Source organism: Lepidochelys olivacea (genome assembly GCF_965140295.1).
Source record: "Lepidochelys olivacea isolate rLepOli2 genome assembly, chromosome: 1".
NCBI lineage: Eukaryota > Metazoa > Chordata > Testudines > Cheloniidae > Lepidochelys > Lepidochelys olivacea.
The window spans coordinates 336,737,055-336,754,463 of NC_140411.1; the positions used below are offsets into that span (position 1 = coordinate 336,737,055).

At 41.5% G+C, this 17,409-nt stretch overlaps 1 protein-coding gene across 4 annotated transcripts in view; it reads right to left on the minus strand.

The window, feature by feature from the left end:
- The window catches only part of SEMA3D (semaphorin 3D), a 191,550-nt gene that overhangs the window by 95,426 nt on the left and 78,715 nt on the right, over positions 1-17,409 (minus strand). For all 4 annotated transcript variants that reach the window (XM_084617315.1, XM_084617316.1, XM_084617317.1 and 1 more), the window contains one exon: positions 7,208-7,368. In XM_084617315.1, coding sequence (XP_084473441.1) covers positions 7,208-7,368 — 161 coding nt within the window. The remainder of the gene's footprint in view (positions 1-7,207; positions 7,369-17,409) is intronic.

Here is a 17,409-nt window from a genome sequence, read left to right on the forward strand (position 1 = left end):
TTGTCCAAATCAGTTCTTAAAACAGGATCCCATTGTATTGGCTGCACTCTCAAAGCTAAGATTTTTTTAGACCATTACTAAACAAAGAAGGATAAAAAGTAAACTCCTTATCTAAATCTTGTCCCATAATTAATTTTTTAAAATAATTACTCTTTCTTTTTTAAGAATTTTACTGAAGCATCAAGATTTAAATGAACCAGAAGAATAGCTGCAGCTCCTTAAAATGTTAGGCATATATTCTGAATTTTCCTTTAGTGTACATCTGCCACACATCTCCACACTTTCAACAGACACATACATACCTGATGGTCTGACTCCTACACCTGAAATGTACATTCCCAGACTTATGTCTCACAGGGCTTTTCAAAGTCATGTATTTTATTACTGACTGAAAAACAGGTACAGGAAAAAATGGTTCGCTATATGCAAGCAAGCTACTCAAAAAGGGGACCTGATTCTCCTCTTGCCCAGCATAATTCAGCAGTAACTCAAAGTCAGTGGAGTTACACTGCTGTCAAACCAGTGCATTTTATTGCTACCCAATTACTGCATACATTCACAATGTAATCAACCCATGTAAATATGCCTGGAAGCTGGAGAGAAATTCAAGAAGGAATCTAGTCTAACCTCCTGTGTAACACAGGCCAAAGAACTTTCCCCAAATAAATTCAAGAGCATATTTTCCACAAAAACATTAAGTCTTGGTTTAAAAATTGCCAGTGATGGAGAATCTACCATGTTCCTTAGTAAATTGTTCCAATGGTTAATTACCCTCACTGTTAAAAATTTGCACCTTATTTCCAGTCTGAATTTGCCTAGCTTCAACTTCCATCCACTGGTTTGTGTTATACCTTTCTCTGCTACATTGAAGAGCCCATTATCAAACATATATTCCTCATATAGGTACTTATAGACTAATCCAGTCACCCCTTAACCTTCTCTTTGTTAAACTAAATAGATCAAGCTCCTTAAGTCTATCACTATAAGGCATGTTTTCTAATCTTTAAATCATTTTCATGGCTCTTCTCTGAACCCTCTCCAATTTATCGACATCTTTTTTGAATTGTGGACATCAGAATTGGACACAATATTCCAGCAGTCGTCACACCACTGCCAAATACAGAGATAAGATAACCTACTCAGGATTTCCCTGTCTAGGCATCTAAGGTCCTTAGCACTTCTGGCCACAGTGTCGCACTCGGAGCTCCTGTTCAGCTGATTATCCACCAGGACCCTCAAATCTGTTTTCTATCTGAACACTATAGTGAGGTCTTAATATATAACTATTTTCACTTTAGGATTTGATTGTATTTAAACTATCAATTATATTAAAAGAAAATAATCTTTTAATAGTATTTCTATTTTTGTAAAATGAATGGTTAAAGATACATTACAAGCATATATGAAAATTAGAAAGAAAATATAAAAAGCACAGATGCTGATTTCAGTGACACCAGTGCAAAACTGGAAAGACTTCATTAACTTCAATGGAGTTACTCTGTTTTTCCCTCCCACTGTAAATGAGAGAAGAAATTACCCCACAGTTCGTTTGTCATGAGGGGAAAACTACGCTCAACATGATAGCTAGGGAAAATGCCACCCCTTTTCACATTAGTCTCTCCTCTTCATTTGAATGCAAATTCCGCCCTCACATATTTGAGCAAAGCCCAAGATGAGCAGGATCTTTCAGATGGAAGCATACCACCTATTCATTACACCAAAAGCCAAGCAGTGACACATGAATATGGCAGTGGATGTTTGCACTGTATTTTATGGCAGCATTACAAAAGGAAAAGAAAGATACATTCTCTTCTAACTAAAATTCCTGTGCTGTTCCAGTCAGATAAGGTATTCTTTACATGATGTCCTGGTCTGTTGTGTTGCTCTGCCCTGTTGAAAGGCTGCTGGGGCTTTCACCACAGATGTGGCTGAGTCTGAACGAAAGGTGAAGCGATTTCTTCACTCAGTTCATTGGGCTGTATGTTTCCATGTGATTTTGGACTAAGGAAAGTGTTCCAACATGCAGGGAAGCAAGTTCCATGAGAAGAAACCTACCAAGAAGGCGACTGTCATTGTGCATCTGGGGCCATGTAAACTGGTGGGCTGATCCAGCAGCAGGGGGAAGATGAAAGCAAGCTCCAAACAACAGCTTGACTCCAGTTCTCTTCTCAGGGCTTTCTTTACTAGCAGACATGCAGACCAAAACCAAACACAGGCGAGAACAGTCCCACTGCTCCCCCTGGGCTTCTCTTAGCTTCATAGCCCTTCCAGCACTTCTTCTAGAACTTCACAGGCCACCCCAGCTGAGGCTTCTCTCCAGGTAGCTCCTGATCTTTGCAGGTGGCTCTTTTCAGGTCTTACATCCTGACTGGTGCAGAGAGCCCCTTCTCTCACCTTGGGTCCCCATTGTCTGCTCCTCTGCATAAGAGGTAGGAAGCCCTGTAACCAATTTCCTGTAAGACACCTTACCTGCAACTACATTTCCCAGTCTAATTGGTCTGAGGGCCTTAACAGGCACACTTCCATGTGTGCATGAGCCCCACGGTTCAGTGCCCTAATACAGGCCCACTCCCACATTACTGCTATGCTAAAATTCCTGTTAATTCAGTCCAGATTTAGGGAAAACTCCCACTGATTTAAATAGAAGTTTTGCTTGAGAATGGGTGGCAAAATGGGGCCCTTATCAAGTGTTTGTTTTACTATATGAGGATGGGGTCTGTCCAAAAGTGAAAAGAGATAAATCACAGGACTGTTAATCCACATGCTACCCCTCAAACATTCACATGGTGTTGCCACAAAACAAGCTGCAAGCTAAGGATGCCCTCAACTACAACAACTTGTGACCTTATGTCAGTGCACACTGTGGCAGGTCAAAATAACTCATTCCAAAGAAGAGCGTGGGGATGTGACATGTTTATCTGTTTGGCCCATATGTGGATGTGTTTTCTAGCACTGACAGCTCCTGTAGGTTGGCAGCTTTTCAGGAGTTTGTCAGCTCTTGATAGCATTCCTATTGCTGCAAAGAAGGGTGGGTCCCACTGTAGATCGCACAGTGATAACCACGCTAACATGTAACCCTGCTTACACTGCTGAGGGCAGTAAGTACATAAGATGCAGAGGAATATGGGAATTCCTGTGCAGCATTTTCACCAACATTTGTACAGTTGACTGAAGTTATTTTCTTTATTTATTCATTTAAATTTAAAATAATAAGCCAAGGCTCTAGGTGCCCTAACAATACAATAAATGCAATGAATCCCATCGGTATAGAAGTAATCATTTCAGCAAGAACTCAGCCAGCCAGATGCCTATCAAAACTCCTTTTCACCTCTTCATCATTGTGAGGAGCATGCTATCTTCAAAATCCTTTCTACTGCCTTCCTTTTAAACTACACCCTCTAATGGTTACAAACTACTGTTCTTCAAGTATACCACCTAGGAGTGACATGCTGTAACAAACATCCACTGGTGCTCTTTTCTGTCTACTTCTATGCTGATTTTGCGGTGGTTATTTGTTTGAAAAGAGTCACAGGGTCTCTTCTTTATAAGCAGTTTGCAATATTTGTCAAGTATCTTAAGCTCTTTGGACGAAGACATTAGGGCATATGCCTATGAGCTCTCTTATGGAAAAGCCCTATGGAATTTAACAGAAAACCCTCTTGAGGTTTGTAGGTCCTATGTAATTTCATAGACAATTCTATCCCTGCTATAGAAAGGTGATCCTATTCTATTAAGTGCTATAGACTTATACAGTAATATCTAAAAAATTCCTAAATTAATTGATCTATAATTTTAATGGTATTCATTCCTTTTACATTCTACAGGGCGATCGTGACTGTGCTGAAAAGGGGATAATTTTTCAACCATAACACAGTTGACACATTAATAGACGGGAGTTATCAATCACCTCCACAATTACCTAGAATAAGCTGATTAAAAGCTACAACAATTAAAGAAACCATGTACTTGAAGAAAAAAAATCTGTTAATTGGTGATGAAACTTTGATATGACAGAATACAGAAGCTATATTTTTTTTTTAAAAAGTATTAAAATAATACTCCTCATCAAGAATTTCATAGTGGATAGCTGCTCTGTCTCTTTCCAACATATGTGACTAACTATGCTGTAACAGAAAGTTGTAAAAAGGTATTTTTTTAAAAAAAGGGGGAAGGGTCCCCTGCTTTTGAGGCTTCTTTAAATACTATTCCGGAAATACTGTAACTTATCTGAACAGACTCTACAATGTAAATTTGTCAAGTGAATGTATAGAAAGTGGCATTCTAAGAGAAAATAGGGGGATATTCAGAGTTAGATATTCAGGGTTATAACTGTTCTTCTAAAAAAAGAAAAGGAGGACTTGTGGCACCTTAGAGACTAACAAACCTAAGGTGCCACAAGTCCTCCTTTTCTTTTTGTGGACACAGACTAACATGGCTGCTACTCTGAAAACTGTTCTTCTGAATCCCCCAAAACTGAGTAACAGCCTGTATGCACATCTCTAGATTCACTAGGTTTATAAAATTCAAACACTGTTCATGCTCTTTTTCCCTCCGATGAATGAAAACCTGGGCATTAGTTATACAAACTTTCAGTCTGACTGCAAACCTCTTGTGCCCGTCTCAAACCTCTAAGCAGGATTCTTGTATCATCCTTCTGTAGAGTCATTTGTAATTGTACCATTTGCAGGAAGAAATTTAATATCCTGATATGTTGCTTCTATCCCTAATGGACACCTATAGCACAATACCCTTTTTTCAGAAGACTCTTAGTTCAAAGAGTACAAAGGAGACACTTCAGACCCTGGTAGTCCCAACATGTGTGGTTTCCTCACACAAGGAAAGGCTGCAGCTGAGCCGAGTGGCACAGAGCCAATCAAAACCACAGTCAGTCTAAACACAGCACAGACAAACACTACATTCTGACACTTATTTGCTACTGGAGAGTACCCTTTGGCATTTGATACTGGAGAGTAACCTTAGGCTATAACGTACGTGAAATCTCTCTCTCCCCCTATCATTGTGTAAGTATATTATGGTCATGGATGCCAGCACTAAACAGATAAGACAGACAGACAGATACATAGATGCCAATATTGTAAAACTTGAGCACCTAAAATTAGGCACTGAAATCCATACTTAGGCATTTAAATAAATGGTCCACTACACAAAAGTTCTTCCCCCTCCCACTGAAATTAATGGGATAAGTAGGTTCTCAGCACCTTTGGTCACTCATTTAGCAGCCGAAATATACCTTGTGTGGCTGTCTTGTGATAAAACTCAAGACAGTTAAATGAAACTCCATAGCAAAATTGTGAGTGAAAACTGGGTTTGATCCTGGGGTACATCTACACACATAGCCTCCTGTGAAGTTAGGATCTACTAAAATCTACAAATTTTAATTAGTTACATATTTCAAATTATCACAGTATCAATCAGTTTTTCACTTATTTGATTTTGATTTATCACAAGTAAATTTTAGTTCTATTATAAAGTGAGTTTACACTCTGGAAAGCACTTCTACAGAAATAGCAGTATATGGTTCCATAGTAATTGTCTCAGTAACTTCAGCCTGAATGCTGTGGTGCTTATAGTAGCAAAACTCCCACTGAAATCATTGGGAGTTTAGCTAAAGTAAAGACTTGTAGAAACAGAAATCTGCCTCCCTTACACGTGATTTCCCCTTCTTCCACTGCCCAGTTGCCAAAAACTGGGATAAGAAAGTGTATGGTAGGAATAACTGCAGCAGGAATAATTCTGTTATCCATAACTATGCCTAAGAGATGGATGGGTGCCATTTGTACATTGTTACAATTCTGACTATACTATTGAGCTCTACGATTGAAAATGATCATTCGGAAAAGCATACAAAGAAATAGGAATAAAAGAATAAGTAATAGCTATTCAGATTGTGAAGTTTGATATTAGAAACTCTTTTCTACAGTGCTCTCATGTCTTCCCTTCAGACAGATGGGCCCACCCTGAGTTACACTGGTATAGCCCACAGCAGAATTTACCTTTTAAAGCCTCCTGTTGTATATAAAGAAAATATAAAACACAGCTGAGGATCTAACTTTCTTAAATCAGAAACATATATGTGATCATCAAAAAGCAGTTTTAGTTAGAGTTTTTGTGCTAGTACTTGGTTTTTATACACTAGGAGCCAAAGGTATGTGCAAAAAGCATCAAATCATCATCCCCACTGGAAATATTGAGGGTTAAACCTACACCCTTCTCTTAGATATGGTCTAGAACAGTGGTTCCCAAACTGTTCCACTGCTTATGCAAGGAAAGCCCCTGCTGGGCTGGGTCGGGCCGATTTGTTTACCTGCTCTGTCCGCAGGTTCGGTCGATCGCAGCTCCCAGTGGCCACGGTTCGCTGCTCCAGGCTAATGGGAGCTGCTGGAAGAGGCGGCCAGGACGTCCCTCAGCCCGCACCGCTTCCCGCAGCTCCCATTGGCCTGGAGCAGCAAACCGCAGCCACTGGGAGCTGCGATCAGCCGAACCTGCGGACACGGCAGGTAAACAAACCGCCCCAGCCCACCAGGGGCTTTCCCTGCACAAGCGGCAGAACAAGTTTGGGAATCACTGGTCTAGAAGTAACAAAATTAATTTTACCCAGGGTAGAGGCATGGGCTATGTATGGTAGCACCCAACAGAGGTCCCTTGTAACCCAAATAATTCTCACTATTAGTACAGTTAAGAATATTTAAATTGTCTTCAAAATGTTGAGTGCCATTTAAAACAAAGCAGACTAACATACTAATGGGACATATTGTATGCTTAGTTAGACCCATAACCCCAATGAAATCAGTAAGCAAGGACAGAAATGACCTCACTGTTTGTTTGTTTTTTAAATTTTTGTCATGCAAATGTCTCCATTAGGCTAAAGGGAAGAAGAAACAAATACTTTGAGAGGTGTCCTTGCCATTTGTTGATATTTTGGTTTCATGAAGTGCACAGCCTCTATAGGTATCCGACCTAATACATTTCTTTATTGCTACAAGGGGTCACACACACTGACAACCTCCGTTGATTAAAAGCAAACCATGTAACAATGGGAGGTGAGATTATTAAGTCCGGTTACGAGGACGCATCACGTAGCGCATTTGCCATTTAGCCAGCGAAGACAGAAAAAAACAAAAACACAGGACCGGGAAAGGGGCTGAAAACAAACTTATCAGATGAACTGTGTAGAAAACAAACTGACCTTTTTTACACTTTTGTTTAAATCAACCAAGCTGAGCAGAAAGATGTGGTCTTTAGCTCCGATTAGCAGCCAGCCTCTCTCCTCATCTAGCAGCAGGGTCCGAAAATCAAACCCCTCCGCTGAGCCCAGGAATGGGATACAGCTGTTTGAAAGCAGCAAGTCTGTGGGAAAATGAAGAAAATCTTTATAATCAAAATGTTTACATATGACTCATTGGTGTCTGTTATAAATATATGCAACCACCATGGAGGTTGCCGGTGAGATAACTGCAGCGGACAGCATATCTTTCTGGAGTCAAAATACAGTTTTTGTTATTCTCAAACATGTTTTTTTTTTGGCTTTCAGTTGGGTTATATTTACTTTCACAACTGATTTTTAATGTGTAAAAATTTGTTAATAAATATTTTTAAAAGTCTCTGAGGAATCAGACTTTTGGAAGAAATTGGAAACAGGGAAAAGGCAAAACTTTGGAAGAAATTTGCTACATCTTTTTCTTGCTGCTATAAAATCTGGCCATATTATTAACATTATTCTGTATTTTAATTACCATTATGATTATTCACCCCACTCAAGGATGAGGACCCCAATGTGCTCAGCTCTACACAAACAATGTAACAATAAAGACAGTCACTGACCCAGAGAAATATCAGACACGATGTAACAGGTGAACCAAAGAGATAAGTTAGGAACGGAAGGATCTGAGAGATTGAGGTAATAATAAAATTGATAGAGGTTAGCATAAAAAGTGAGACAACGTGGGTGAGGGAATCTTTTATTGGACCAACTTCTGTTAGTGAGAGAGACAAACTTTCGAGTTACACAGAGCCCTTCCTCAGGTCTGGGAAAGGAGAGGATCACAGCTAGATACAAGCTCAAACAGATAGGTTAGCATAAGTAGTTAGCACATCTCGTAAGGGACCATTCAAGGTGAAGTGGGCCAATTAACACCCCTGTAGTCATAGGACAAAAAGGGGGGCTAGTGGGTTACAGATTGTTGTAATAAGCCATGAATCCAGTATCTTTATTAAAACCATGATTTTTAGTGTCTCGTAAAGTTATGAATTTAATCTCCCAGGCTTGTCCTTTGAAGGTGTTGTGCAGCTGTCCTTTGAGCCTGGGAGCTTAAATCCGTAAGCTAGACACTAAAAATCATGGTCTTAATAAAGATCCTGGATTTGTGGCTTATTACAACAATCTGTAACTCAGGCCATGTCTGTGTGTGCAGCGCAGCAGCGGCGCAGCTGTACTGATATAGCGTCTGCAGAGCTCTCCCATCAGCACAATAAAACCACCTCCACGAACCGCGGAAGACACAGCGCTGTGTATACGAGCGCTTCTGTCAGAGTAACGTATGTCGCTCAGGGGGGTGGAATATTCACACGCGAGTATGTTTTGCCGATATAGGCTGTTGTGTAGACATAGCCTCACTAAGCCCCCTTTTTGTCCTATGACTACAGGGGGGCTAATGGGCCACTTCACCTTGAATGGTACCTTTGAATATCTGCTAACTACTTATGCTAAACTATCTGTTCCCTCTTGTATTTAGCTGTGACTCTTAGGCTATGTCTACACTACTGCCTATGTTGGGAAAACTTATCTCGCCCAGGAGTGTGAATATTCCACCCCGAGTGACACAAGTTACACCAACATAAGCGTTCGTATGCACGGCGCTATGTCAGCAGGAGAGTTTGTCCCGCCAACATAGCTTCTGCTGCTCGCGGAGGTGGCTTTATTACGCTGACGAGAGAGCTCTCTCCTGTCAGCATAGAGCGCCTTCACCAAATGCGCTGCAGCTGCGTTGTAAGTGTAGACAGAGACTAAGTACCTTTCCCAGGCTTGAGGAAGAGCTCTGTGTAGCTTGACAGCTGTCTCTCTCACTAACAGAAGGTGGTCCAATAAAAGCTATTACCTCACCCATCTGGTCTCTAATATCCTGGGACTGACATGGCTACAACAACACTGCACAGCATAAAAAGTCTCAGTTCGCCGCTTGTCTACCCATACGGGTGGTTGGGGATGTACAGGAGCATAGTATTAACATTTGAAACAATCTAAGCAACACATATGAGACTCAGGTATGGCACTATGGCGCAGTCTTGCAGTAGGGGGCAGTATGGAGACAAACCAGCCCAGCCAATGCTAAAGGAAGCTTGCATGGTGCCTGAGCCAGGCACAATGGCCCAGGTCCTCAAGGTATTTAGCTACCTACCTCCAGGAGCCTTGGAGGAGCACAGCCAGTGTACCCGCATGAAAAGGAGACAGCGTGTGCTTGCCCCACATTGCTGATCTATCAGCAGAGGAAGTGAGGCCATTGCTAGGCCCCTCTACTCGAGTTGACTAACCTGAGCAACAAGTGCCCATACTTGAATTGAGCTGTTGCTTTTGTGAGACATCCACTTTGGCCAACACTGGAGACTGAACAGGGGAACCTCCAAAGCTAAAAGCATGAGTCTCCACTGCTTGAATTCCAGAGACCCCTTCAGTAGCACGGGCTTTATCTGACTCTGTGGATCCGTGACAGAAGGGGACATGTAACATAAGCCAATCAGTGAATTACACTTGCACACAGAAGAGCGCAAAGACTATGACTGAAACCAGCCCAACAAAGCTCTGGAGGACTTTCTGCCTAGGGACCCTCTTTCAGGGTTCTTACCGGGAAAGCAAGCATAAACCAGGGCTAAAGTTGACCAACCAATTCATCTACTGATATTCTTCTGCCTGACAGTCCCCATAAACACCTCTGTTCTTAGCACATCCTCTAATTCTAACACAGATTATTAAGATAGCCCCACCTCTTCCAGTTTGATTTCTTTTTACTACATGTCCAGCATGCGGCAGTGCTAGATCAGTTTTCCCTTCACGCTGTGGAAGTGAGCACTAATTTGGGGAGAACACACTTAAACATGCAGAAATCATGCATGGCCTGGTTTCCTAAACCGAACCACACACATCTTTTGGGAGAGACAGATGAATCCAGGGATCAACAGAACAATATCAAGGTTCCTTCCTTCTCAAGGTAGGTGGACTTACTCCCACTCCTTTATCTAACCAGCATGATTTATATGCCCAGCACATGAAGAAAAATGTTATTGGGCTTTCATGAACAGGAATTCCCCATTCAACAAAATAAACGGAATACCCCAGAGGACTCTTGCACGCTAACAGAGATATGGCAGACACTATAGACTGCTCAAGGATTAAGCCAGTTTCTTGGGAAAACAGTATTGGGGAAGAAAAAATAAATATTTTATCATTATTCATCTGCTAATGAGGATATTGTTTCAATAGTTATAAGCTGGCTCTTTGTCATCGTTATGTATGAAGTCCAGGTATTATTGTCTGGCTCATTACTGAATGTTGTTACAGCACAAGCTGCAGACGAATTGCCCTGTATTGAAGCTTCTGTTCCCTTAGGTGAGATTTATCTGGTGCTATTTGGAAAAGTCTTAATTTAAATAGGATATTAATTCAATTGTTCTGCCTAAGCTGTTTCGGGCAAGGGCTGTCTTTGCATGCATCTTTTAGAGCCAAGGATGTTGCCGGTGTTTAGCAAATAAATAGTATTTTACAAGGGCTGTCTCTTAGTCAGACCAAGAGCACAAGAAAGGAGCTAGGGCTGCACAGGTTTTCATGGCATGATGCTATGAACACCTGAGCCCTGTCCAGACTGCTCCTCAGGCTAAAAATGCAGTTGTTGGAAACTGGGTACCAAATTTTCCAGTGGAGACAAGGCAGCGTAGCCTGAATATCTCCATTTATCCACTGAGCAGGTACAGCACACATAGTTAGCTTACCCATACTGATCTGCCAATGGAGGTTGAGGGGATGATTTATTCTCCATGATCCATTCATTTGTTGGCCTCTCTGTGGAGGCAGCCAATCAGTGCCACTTATGGTGCGTTTTTTCTTTTTTTTTATTTGTGTGTGATGTGGACATCTGTCCACTGGGAATTAAAAGTTGTTCAAGATTCTTTCCAAAGTTGTTGTTAATATTATTTGTATTACTGTAGTGCCCAGAGGTCCCAGTCAAGAATGGGGTCCATTGTACTGGATGCTGTGAAAATACATAGGATAAGATTCCCTGCAGCTGTGCACAACAGAGTAATGGGTTACAGCCACTTAATACTCCCTCAGGCTACTCTAACTTGAACTAGCAGCGGTCTCTAAGGCCCTGTTCAGCAGCTGAGCATTGCTGGAGAGCATCATGCTCCAGTCACTCCTCCCTCCTGCCCTCCCCCTCCCCGCCCCATCAGCTCTACACCATTCTGGGATAAAAGCAGAGACCAGGGTGTCTGGCCCATACTACATGTAAATCCCTGCCCTAATGACTTTGCAATCTCGATTAAAACAATGCATAAGAGTTGGGTATAGCAGACAATGGATGGGCTCAAGGAGGAGAGATGAGAGTAACTGCAATGGGAACACACAGCTACATAGATCAGCCATGGATAATTTGCTGGAATTAATTTTAAAGAAACAGGAGATTTTAATGAACGACTGTAGGCTGGTACATTTTAACAGTTGCCCCCTCTTTTTTTTAGTCCCAAGTCTCATGAGCACAAACTCAAAATGATAGATTGTGTGATGTGTCTAAATGAGACCACTGACCTCATTTTTATCTGCATTCTAGTAAACCAGGATTTGAATCTGGGTATCCAGCGATAGACAGCTACTGTCCTCTCCCACCTGGCTCTGATTGCCATAGCTCATAAAATCAGTCAACATGCTAAGATATATAGCAATGGAATCCAACATATCTGAGAGGGGAGGAATGAGGCACTGGTTTCCTTTTTCATTTGCTTAATTGGAAGGAAATCTCTCTGCAATGAGCATCCCAAAAGGATAATACGTCATTCCTTCTTCATGAGCAAATACTGTCAAGAAAACTTAAGTAATCATCTCAGGCAGCTATTAAGGGGAAGTGAAAGGGTTGTCTCATGACTGGAACACTTGACTGGGAGCCTGGAGAATTTGGACGGATTTTCCGTTGTCTTGCACAGTAATTTATCCTGCGCAGAGGGTGAAAAATGCTATCAAATGGAACAGCCGCATTTCACACTGACTTTATGCAGGGGTCAATGCCAACACAAGGTGCAAAGCAGTGAAGGATCCAGCTGGCAGTGTTTTTACTTTTAACTAATGTATTTCTGAAAAAAATCTTGGAAATTAGATTCTGCCTATTGCCACTGATAGGATTAAAACTGAGATGTGACCCATTAAAATCTTGCAAAGCAACATTAGCAGAGAACTCATTAAATTACTTCCAAATTAATCATTACAACCACTCACATTAAAAAGAAGCCAAACTTATGGGTTTCCCCCCTACCCCTTTTGGGTAAATCTATTAAAGGTGATCAAGGATATGAAAATGATCAAAGTTATCATGAAAAACAGCCCTGTCCACTGCCATCCAGGAGAATTTATTGCTTCTCGGAGAAATGTGTAGATTTGCAGCACTGCACCTTGATCAGTTAGTGGCTGACTGTGTTCTCATATTGCACAGGAACAGAGTTAATTATACATATGGTCGTTTATTAATGTACGGTGAACATTCACTTTAAGAGGTATGCTTTCTGTTTTATTAAAGATTAAAGTTTTTATCACTTCCTCAGAGACTCCGGTTGGGTCATTAAATCGGCATGCAGCTAGTTCCTCATCTACATTAATGTTTGCCCATTAAGTGGTGGAAATTACAGTCATGCCATCATTTTTATTAATGGAGAAAAGCATCTCAGTAGATCTGACTGGCTATGCCAGTACGACTGTTACTCTACAGTACAGCAGTGCTGTAATAAAAATACATTGTATTATGAATGAACATGCCGCCGTTTGCACTGTTTACCAGGGACTTTAATATGTAACCCCACCCCCGACTGCAGTTGTGCAGATAGTCCTATTGACTTCAGCTGTGCAAGACTGGGCCCTTATTCTTGGACCAGTGCTCCATCACAGCGTTCAAGACGCTGCTAGCTGGAGCCACTCTCATTTCGATGACCTAATGGAGCCATTTTTCTAAATTATGGGCCAGGTCATCAGCTGACATGAATGGGCACAGCTCCACTCATTTCTAAAGAGCTGGGCCCATTTACGGCGACTGACGAGCCTGCCTTAAAAGCACGTGTGTGTATGTGTACACATTTGAATAAACTTTTTTTTTTTTAAATATCCGGTGGCATTTTTCTCAGTAACTGAGGTGTTAGCTCCTGGAGTCTTGACTAAGCTGCTATTTTAAATGTCCAAGAGTAGCAAGAGCTGCAGAATGAACGAGATCGGTGCGGTGTACAGAGCATTTCATTTCCAAACAAATTTGACTAGAGAAACAGCTGCACAAATAACAGTTAAAGTATTATTATTCCAGAGATGATTAAATGCTGCTTTGTGACTTCATGTTATTGGTGAAAAATGCATAAGGCCTGGTTCACAAACTCCATGTAGCCAAACTAAATAGTTAGCTTTAGACAGCACAAATGAAAACGTATTCAAAATATTTGTTATTATGAAGAAGACCTCAGGCTGTGGATTTGCACAGGTTCCCTTTTTCCGAGAGCAGCTTATCTTTCTTGCGTTACTGCCAAATAAAGCAAAGTCATCTTTGTTACCAAGGCAGTTCAATTCACAGATTTTTTTAAATGGAACTATGGCCATTAAAGGTTACACACGGAAAGTTTAATCCAGCACAAATTATTTACAGCCATGCCAGCCCTGGAATACCACCAGTGGGTACAAGCCACATCCCACCACTCTATTCACATGGCAGGTCAGTGTGGAATGGAAGAAAAGAAACCCCATCCTTGAAACAAAGCTCTCTTTGGGAGAGCTCATGCAAATTAGCTTCCCATCACATTTGTTCCACAATTCCCAGTTCTCAGAATTGCACATCCTGCCTCTCCTCCATCCACCTCCCACAGCTTCCTGCTGTAACTTTCCTGCAAGCCTCAGGTAGACAGTCTGTACTGTTTCACTGGAGTCCATTTCTCCTCCTCTCAATTGCCATTTTAAGTGAACCTAGTCATAGGGGAGTAGCTGAAAAGCCCTACTCTCTAATATCTTGTCTAGCGGTGTGGAGGAAAGGTGCTGAATCTTTAGCCTAATGGACTCTTCTCTTCCTCTCCTGAATCCTCACAAAAAGGAGTTGCCAGCCTGGGAGAAGCCAATAAATGTAGCCTTCTGCCCTATCTTTTAAAAGTTTTCCCTCAGTGACTGAGGTTCAGGCATCTAAAGAAGAACACATCCTCTATATTGGGATGTTGGGACACTTAATATGCTCCTCACTGAATCCTCAAATTGTTCCTAAAATCTGGATTACAGTTTTCACCTGTGGGATTGGCAGGACTATTCACTGAAAGGGCAGCTGTAGAAGGACTTGTGCTATCTTCCACACTCATTATCAGGATTTAAACTTCAGGAATCTCCCATCAATCTTAAAATTGTGAAGGAGGCAAATCCTTAATCTATTCGGCCACAAATCCCCTCCCCGATCTGTTCCCCACATATCTACCAACCAATAAAAATGGAAGCAACATACCACATAGTTCAGCTAGGGATTGTCCTACAAATTGGAGACAAAAGGGACATGAACTGGGGGACTCCTAGGTCTACAGTTGTTCAGGTCCTAAAAATGGACTTTGACATGAGCTGAATTAGAAATGTCCTCCTAGCCTGGAGCGCTCAGAGGCTCTGTAGGTCAGTAGCAGTAGTTCATTTTGTCTGGACCAATGAAATTATAGAATTGGACCCACAATATTAAAGCGAGAGTCAAGAAAGCCCTGGCTGGGATCATTTAGTCAGGGATCGGTCCTGCTTTGAGCAGGGGGTTGGACTAGATGACCTCCTGAGGTCCCTTCCAACCCTGATATTCGAGGATTCTATGAATGAACTTTCGTCTTAAGATCCTGTTCCCTTACCTCCAAATTTCTCATGTCTGGTGTGGAGGATTTTAAAAGTATCATGAGCACAAGGTAAATAGTGCATGCAAATACGCACTAATCAGAAGTACAATGAACACAAAGGAGACATTTTGTGGGTGGAAAGACTGGCAAAGTTCTCTTTGGCTGTCTTATTTGAATGGTCTGTGTTAAATCTCTAAGGTGCCACAAGTCCTCCTTTTCTTTTTGCGAATACAGACTAACACGGCTGTTACTCTGAAACCTGTGTTAAATGGGTTTACTCTGAACCTCTCTTCCCCACTGCCACATCTGTCCCCATCACTCTGGCCTGCCATCCCTCTTCCATGAATTTCTTTACCATATTTATTTGAGTGCATGATCCAAAGATCTCAAGTTCAAACCAGACTACATTCTCTGAGGGATGCTCAGCTACCAGAAGGCAGGCTATGCTACAAAGCACATAGCTACCACACTGAGTAAAAGGTAAGGACTGGCCTAAAGAGACTAGGACTAGCCAGCGCATACAAAATTTTAAATTGGCAACAGAATGGGTTCAGCAGAAAGCTTATTGCATCAACATGAGCCCAGCCATTTTGGGAGACATATTAACTTCCATTAATACAGCCCACCGTGCAGCAGATTCAGCATTTGGTCACAGTCATAGTCAGTGGCTCAGCAGGCAAGCAGCTCTTTACAGTTCAGATGTTCATGTTGCACATTTCAGGCAAATCCAGGTGTTAAAAATGTAACAGTCATACTTACCACGTACAGCAAATAGAGTTTTACTTTCCCAGAGAGTCATACATACAATTATCTGTGGTACTATGCCTCATTTTAAAACAAAATCACTGTCATTACACTTGTCTCCAAAATAGCACCAGCTTTTTACTTTAAAATGTATTTTGCTTTTGAGTTACTCAGAAAGGATTGTTTTTCAACAGTAAAGTCCTATCTACCTTCAAAACTGGTCAGATTTTGCTTGTTTGCAGTGAGTTTTAAGTCAGAAACATGACTAAAAATGGCTACTTTGACCTTCGCTATTCTTCTGCAATGACTTTTATAGCACAGTTTGCTCCATTTACAAGTTGAATGATGATTTTTCTCACTGCGAGCTCTTCAGGTTCAAGCTAGGTTCATCCTGCCACTTACATCATCACCATAAAAAAAAAAAAAAGATCCTGCAATCTGGACATAGCTGAAGGTACACAAGGCAGACTAGAACCCAGCTCATTTTTCCTGAGCTGTACTGGCTTTGAGGACCTAACGTGAGTAAACAACTGGTTTTGCCTGGAAAGCACATGCATGGTTCTAACATACAGGTGAAAAAGCTGCCCTGCTCCTTCTCAGAGAGGATTTGAGAAAGGAGCAAAAGTGATGCGCAGGGAGGAAGGTGAGTGGAGATGTCAATCAAGAGACTGCTCATACCATGTGGACCCAAGCTCATGGTGGTTCTCTCTGCAGACAGAGTTGATGACAGGCTGAGGGAATGGCCAATAGTTCTATGCACGGACCAGATCCAATGACCTAAATTTCCATATGGTGAAGAGGCTATAGGAGAGAATGTCTTCTATTCCTTCCATAGCCTGTTCACCAGAGGGCAAATTCCAAAACCTTACCCAGCTTTTGCTCCTTGCCCCCACTCCCCACTGGGAGTTTTACCATTGATTGTAATGAGGCTTGGGATTCAACCCTTGTCTTGAATAGGAATTTGCTTAAATAAAGACTGATGAAGAACTGGGTAAGGTATTCACAATCTGGCTCCAGTAGAATGCGTGATACTACTGGTAGGTGCTGATACATGTGGTTCTTAGTGTGATTCATGCTTGTCTGACCCACTTCTTGGACCATGTGTTTGGTGCCAGAATTTGGCCCACAGGGACCAGATCTGTGGAATACAGGGGTTCCAGTTTATAAAGTGTTTTTTAAAAATAGTATCTCCACCCTTAAAAGTTTCTCCCCAGTTTGAAACTTATTTGCCAAGACTCTGATGAGAGCAATTTTTGATAACCAAGTAGACAGGGGTTTATAAGTGAAACAATGGGAGACCCTAACCTAGTGTGGCGCGAACAACTCTGCTATGATAAAAGTGTTAAATGACTATGGACCATAAAGCACATTAAAATCAATTTTAACGGGCTTGGGAGAGTAGTAGAACAGCACAAACTTTTTCTGAAGTAGGTGAATTGACAGTTAGAGTTAACACAAACACATTTATTGGCTTAATGTCTTTAAACTACTTTCAGTACCTTCTTTGTAAGAATGTTTCATTGACAAAAGAAACCAAATAGGTACCTTATTATTCCTATGACTGAAAAA